General features: G+C 44.9%; 1 protein-coding gene across 1 annotated transcript; it reads right to left on the bottom strand.

Moving 5' to 3' along the window:
- Positions 1–1080: 1080 nt before the first annotated feature.
- LOC147626383 (pentatricopeptide repeat-containing protein At1g06140, mitochondrial-like) lies at positions 1081–5864 on the bottom strand. The gene is made up of 7 exons (XM_086816800.1): positions 5847–5864; positions 5588–5727; positions 5349–5469; positions 5088–5174; positions 4111–4226; positions 2021–3030; positions 1081–1910 (listed from the first exon to the last, which is right to left on the bottom strand). The coding sequence occupies exons 1-7, from the start codon at positions 5862–5864 to the stop codon at positions 1081–1083; spliced, it is 2322 nt and encodes a 773-aa protein (XP_086672926.1).
- Positions 5865–6920: the final 1056 nt, after the last annotated feature.

Genomic DNA, 6920 nt, shown 5'->3' with positions numbered 1-6920 from the left:
GTCCATAGCTTTCTGCTTCTCAACACTAAACCGCTCTGAGCATAAGCGTTGAATACTAGAGAACATGGACCAGATAATAATGGTCTACTATTTGATGAAACAGAGTTGACTGGACTCGGCCATGCATCCAACTTTCGGTTGCTGCTTAGAGAGACAAAGGCCCCACAACTGATACAGTTCTTCCAAAATGTTATCCTGCAACAATATACCAAGGAGGTGTCCAGTCCTCTTTGCTGGTAGGAGAAAGCTCTGAAGAAGGTGGCGCGACCGCTGGCTAGCCTCTCCAGCGCCCCAGATACTTGGAAGAGGGCAACACCAGCAATCGGTTCCCTTTACAAATCCCAAAAACCCAACAGCCTTCATGCAACCTATTCGGGCTAAAACAGAGAGAAGAATTATGTCACCAAAGTCGAGGGAAAAAGGGTGCATGCAGCACAGCTGCACCCACCACACCATCCCATTCCCTGTGCCTCCTGGCTGCCCTTCACCAAAAAGCCCCCCACTACCACTTGCGCTCCCCGCTTCTACGTCAGCTGCGCCAATTCCATGCACTCTCTTGCATCGTCCAGAAGATGCGCTGGCAGCTGCCTGAAGGTCCACGTAACTGGCCAGATTTATCCTTTTTTTATTTTATTTTATTTATTTTGAAGAAAAAGGCCACCATGTTCCTTTCACACCAAAGCAAAGGCAGCCTTAACCCTTTTTACCTTTTTCTGCCCATGCATCTGAGTTCATATGGGATGGTCTGTGAGCTTCTTTCACTACATGGACGTGCCACAGCACGACATCGACCCCCTCTAAACCTGCACATCCTCCGGTATGTGCCACCAAGTTGCTATATAGGCTAATCTTCATTCAAATTTATACTGATTTGCCTTCATATTTATCAAATTTTGGCACGTTATCTTCAGCTTTTTCATCCTCTGAACCCACATTCTCATCAAGGCTTTTCTGACTGGTTGAATTTCCTGTATTGATCATCCTGCTCATAAGAAGCCTATTTTCAAGGGTTGGTAAAACTCCATCTCCATTCTCTTTGCCAGCTAATGCAACTTGCACAAGTGTTGGTTTGGCATCCCCCTAGTTGAAATTCTCACAGCTTTTACTTTCATAAAATACAGTTTGATTGTTCTCAGAACAGTCCACAACTATGTTTCTAGATTCCCCATGAGTGTCGAGAATATCTGCAAAAGATAGCATTGCATCGTAGTATTGCCCATCTTGCATGGTTAAGCCAACATCATCCTCGTTCAAACCTTCTTCCCTCATCATAGCCATCACCTTCTCAGCATCATCCCCCCTGCCAGCTGCAGCATATATGTTTGCTAACATGACATAAGGTACAGTGTCCTCTGGATTCATATCAAAGAGGCGAAATGCAGCTCGTTCTCCTCCCACCACATCCACCTCCTTCCGGCATGTGCTCAGCAAGGTGGTCCATGACATAACACTGGGTTCAAGTGGCATATTAATAATCAACTCCTCTGCCTCAACCAACCGGCCTGTCCTTCCAAAGAGGTCAATCATGCAGTTATAATGATCAACATTTGGCACGATCTCATGATCTTGTTTCATGGCATCAAAGCAACGGCAACCCTCTCTTAACAGACCGGCATGGCTACATGCAGAAAGTACACTAAGAAAGGTGATTGAAGTTGGCTTCATGTTGTCCAAGCGCATTTGCTCATAGAGTGAAAGTGATTGTTTACCCAATCCATTTTGACAATAAGCTGCAATGATTGCATTCCACGAGATTACATTCCGCTTGGGCATCCTATCAAACACCCTCTGAGCATCTTTGATGCTCCCACACTTGCTGTACATGTTTATGAGGGCAGTCCCTAAAACAATGTTAGATTCAGATGCATTGCAAATAATATATTTATGTAGCTGTTTGCCTTCAGATAGGGCTGCACAGTTGGCGCATGCCGAAATCATGCTAATGAGTGTCACATCATCACGCTCCGACATATTTTCATAAACTCTGCACGCATGTGAAAATCGGCCACATTTTCCATACAAGTCTGGATTACAATATCCTGCTCAAAGGCACTTCCCATGATGCAAGCGTGCATCTTCTTGCCTGTGGCTATGGCCACAGCACTGGCACATGCATCAAAAGTGCTTACAAATGTGACCTTATTAGGTAATGTGCCTTCTTGTAGCATTTGCCCAAAGACTTGGAGGGCATCTTGGCTCCTCCCATTTTGTGAATGTGATCCAATCAATGCATTCCAAGATACCACACTTCGCTTGTGCATCTTATAGAACATCTTACGTGCATCCACTAGACTGCCACATTTTCCATACATGTTGATGAGAGCAGTCTCGACAACAATGCTCCCTTCAAAACTGCAGCTCAAGATATGGGTATGTATTTGCTTACCTTTAGCTGGTGATCCATGGCCAGCACATGCATCAAGGGCACTAACAAAGGTGACCAGATCTGGCATCAATCCATGCAACATCATGAGATCAAACAGGAAAAGTGCATGACTACCTTTCCCACATTGAGCATATGTAGCAATCATAGCAGTCCAAGAGACGGAATCATGGTGAGACATGCTGTTAAATTCTCTTTGAGCATACTCTAGCTGCCCACAATTGCCATACATGGTGATAAGAGCCGTACCCACTGCAACATCCATTTCAAATTCACTGCCATACATGCAAGCATGCATCCACATGCCTGCTTTGAGGGTGGATTGGTGGGTAAGAGCGGTGAAGAGGCTAATGAAGATGAACTTGTGAGGCAAGAATCCTTGAAGCTGCATTTGCCCTACTAGGTAGAGGGCTTCAATGTGATGTCCATGCATAGCATGAGCTTTGATGGCGAAATTCCAAGCGAAGAGATCCAGCTGATGCATTCTGGCAAACAGGAAGTGCACCTCATCCAGGGCACCACAGCTGTCGTACACGTGCAAGAGAAGGTTGACCAGAAGTAGGCTTTGCTCGTGCCCATGTGTGATGATGTAGTCGTGGGCATGTCTGCCTTCTAGTAAAGCCTTCGCCTTCCACCGATGCCCTGTACTGCTTCAAATCACCATGAGCTTCTTTTCAAAGACTCTAACTGGTTGCAGCCATTAACTGGCACATAGTTTATTCATGTATTACAAATGAGCATTCCATGTGTACATATAATGCCATCATATATGGCTTTCCTGAACAACGAGTAGAGCTTTAATCTCCATGTTCATACACTCAATTCTACAGCATTCTGCATTGGCATTCCTTTTATCCTTCTGATGTTTTGGGCTTTCTCTATGTCGAACCATTCATTCAGATTATCATTGCATACATTTAGCCCTGTTTTTCAAAGAGTTTCTTTCAGATATCCAGACAATCAGAGTACAAAGAAGTGTCCACCTTTCCGGCATTCATGAGTTCTTGAGCATTCTATCTGTTTTGCAACTTGTAGGGAAGACCTCAAGTCAATACAAGCTCCTCACCTTCCTCAGCTATCAGAAAGGTCGAGTGTCGTAAGCCCTTGAGACAAAGGGTTAGCTTCAAGTCACTACAAGCTCCTCTCTATCCTTGGTTATTGGAATAGATGAGTGTCATAGGCCCTTGAAGTGGCAAGAATGGATCAAGTCATTGCAAGCTCCTCTCCTTCCTCAGCTGTCGAGAAGGATGAGTGTCACAAGCCCTTGTTGCCATTCTACAGTTCTAAGAGAGAACTACAAGTCTATACAAGCTCCTTGCCACCCCCTTCTCCTGAGGTGAACAAGTGTCATAAGCCCTTGTAATCCTTCTTCTTCCCTAATAGTTTTATTATGGAAGACTACAAGTCCTATAAGCTCCTGGCTCTCTCTTTTCGAGAAATGCATCAGTGTCATAGGCCCCTATAGCCTTCTTTGCTTTGTCTGCCATTATTTTTACCTCTTTTGCATCCTTGTCATGCTTTAGAAGTTCTCCAAGCAGCTAAGATATAGCATCATTATAGTATATTTCCTTCATTTTTGTACCTGCCTTTCAGAAAGCCCTGATTGTGTATCTATTTGCTCTAATTTTCCTCAAGCATCATCTTGATTTGTATGTCATCTTGCATGTATCCATACATTCCAGATATCATATCGTTTTTCATCCAGCATTCAAATCAGATAACATTACCTTTGTTTTCCCACTTCACCCAGCCTTCTTTCGACTGCCTGTTGCTGTTGTATGTAGAGCACAAACGCCTGAAACATCTGCATGGTGTTGACGTCCGGACGAAATCCTTGCTGCTCCTATTGATCACCCATGATTCCCCTTCTACTCTCACCCCAGCTGTTTCACGTCGGGTTCACCAAAGCTGTCATGACGTGTGCGGTCTGGCCGGGAACACACTGGGTGTCTGGCTGTGAGAGTAGTGGTTGAACTTCAAGGGGTATCACCAGCAAAAACTAGAACCATCATAAATCAAATACCAATTACAAATAGGCTTCACCAAAAACCATCAAGGCACCTTGTTCACATATCTATCACCAAAACTAAAAAACATCACAGCCTGTTGTCATGACATACCACACTTAGGCAACACACATACATCATAGCCAACATAGGCATGACATATACCATGTCTTCACAAATCCCAAAACCCAAAGAAAAACAACAGTTTATTATGACCTCAAGACATGCTGCAGCTCTCCATCTTTATCCTCAATAGGCGGTCTTCTCATATAATCTTCCACTTGTCTGTCTTCATGATGCATTAATGGTCTTCAAACTGCTGTCCAAATTCTCCCACAAGACATTTCTCCTTCATGTAGAATTTCACATTGCTGCTATCCTCAGATCACTCACAGGTGGGTTCCTCTACACGCTGTGCCTGCATCTCCATGTCTTCATGCAGTTCTCTCTCATAGCACTGAGACGGTTTTCTGTATGCAGCTTCATGACGATTTCCTCTTTACAAAAATGGGCCTGCCTTTCCTACAGGCCATCTTACAGGCCATCTTACAGGCCATTCCTTCTCCACACAGAATTCCACAGCAGCTCCTTCCTTTCTGAGCTACCTGCAGGATTGCGCCTAAACCTGTATACTACAGCCCGTTCAATCTCCACGTATTCTCATGCACATCCAAAGCAAAGCTCTCCTCCTCAATTACCTTTCTGGTTGCAATTTTCGAAGATCGCCTCCCCATTTGAACAGGCATACTCATCCATAGCTTTCTGCTTCTCAACACTAAACCGCTCTGAGCATAAGCGTTGAATACTAGAGAACATGGACCAGATAATAATGGTCTACTATTTGATGAAACAGAGTTGACTGGACTCGGCCATGCATCCAACTTTCGGTTGCTGCTTAGAGAGACAAAGGCCCCACAACTGATACAGTTCTTCCAAAATGTTATCCTGCAACAATATACCAAGGAGGTGTCCAGTCCTCTCTGCTGGTAGGAGAAAGCTCTGAAGAAGGTGGCGCGACCGCTGGCTAGCCTCTCCAGCGCCCCAGATACTTGGAAGAGGGCAACACCAGCAATCGGTTCCCTTTACAAATCCCAAAAACCCAACAGCCTTCATGCAACCTATTCGGGCTAAAACAGAGAGAAGAATTATGTCACCAAAGTCGAGGGAAAAAGGGTGCATGCAGCACAGCTGCACCCACCACACCAGCCCATTCCCTGTGCCTCCTAGCTGCCCTTCACCAAAAAGCCCCCCACTACCACTTGCGCTCCCCGCTTCTACGTCAGCTGCGCCAATTCCATGCACTCTCTCGCATCGTCCAGAAGATGCGCTGGCAGCTGCCTGAAGGTCCACGTAACTGGCCAGATTTATCCTTTTTTTATTTTATTTTATTTATTTTGAAGAAAAAGGCCACCATGTTCCTTTCACACCAAAGCAAAGGCAGCCTTAACCCTTTTTACCTTTTTCTGCCCATGCATCTGAGTTCATATGGGATGGTCTGTGAGCTTCTTTCACTACATGGACGTGCCACAGCACGACAGCGTGCGTCGAGGAAGATATTGGAACAGAGTTGGAGTTGTTTTCTGAAATCGGGCATGGATCTGGTTGATTGACCTTGCTGGTCTTCAATGGATGAGTCCATGGCTCTTTATATGGATCTGTTGGTTAATCTTGCTGATCTTCAACGAGAGTCCATCTTGATAAGTGATTATATTGCCGAGTATTATGGGCTAGGAACTATCGAAACGGCTCCTGAGCGTTCTAGTTGCCAATGATGCCATAGATACTCTGATGAAGGAATGATGGGAAATTAAGAATCAATTGGATAAATTGGAAGATGGTGATCAATGATACTATGGTTTTATTAAAGGATTGTTTTAAACTGGTTGAATCTGTGAAAAGGTAATTTCATATTGGGTGTCAGAGTGGTGTGACTAGTTTTATCTTTGCATGAACATCCGGCTAGGGGGGCCTTGGAACTCTTTTCCTTGGTACCCGGGACAAAACCTAACCAAATTATTAATTGGATCCCATCACTACAGTGGTTGGGCGGTTGGCTAACCCATGGGATCGGATGGGGTTAGGCTAGACTGATGGATCCGTAAATCGAGACTCAAACTTTTGTTTTTACGATAGATAAAATAAATCCCGGACAGTAACTGTTCTATGGATAGGAATCAACGGCTGTGCCTCTCGAATGGGGAAAAAAGCGTTGATCCCAATGATCCAAGTGCAAGTTTCTTCCTTGATCTGACCAAGTATCTTATAGATGTAATTGGATCAACTCGATCAGAAATGATCTTGACTACGTTAGAGTAAAAAGTTATCCTGGTGGAATCGCCCGTGCCTTCCGGTAAAGGAAGTTTTTTCGGGTTCGGTTTTGGAACAACCGACGGATTAGTCTCTTATCCGGATATCCGTGGGTGAGGCCCCGAATGTGGGACCCCTGTCCCGCGCGAGAAGTGCTACTTCCGCTGCTAGTATCCGGAATCTGTTGCTCGGTGGGAACAGGGGGATCCTACAGTTGGTATCAG

The sequence above is a fragment of the Cibotium barometz genome, chromosome 22, assembly GCF_041138505.1.
Source record: "Cibotium barometz isolate CiBa-2024 chromosome 22, ASM4113850v1, whole genome shotgun sequence".
NCBI lineage: Eukaryota > Viridiplantae > Streptophyta > Polypodiopsida > Cyatheales > Cibotiaceae > Cibotium > Cibotium barometz.
Note: the sequence above shows the minus strand (reverse complement) of the source record. Positions and strands in the feature narration are given on the sequence as shown.

Excerpts from the sequence above, each read along its gene's own strand:
- LOC147626383 (XM_086816800.1), bottom strand. Across the intron at positions 5,470-5,587 it reads ACAGGGAATGGGCTGGTGTG|GGAACCGATTGCTGGTGTTG; the intron begins GTGGGTGCAGCT and ends GGATTTGTAAAG. Across the intron at positions 4,227-5,087 it reads CGAAAATTGCAACCAGAAAG|GAGCAGCAAGGATTTCGTCC; the intron begins GTAATTGAGGAG and ends GGTGATCAATAG.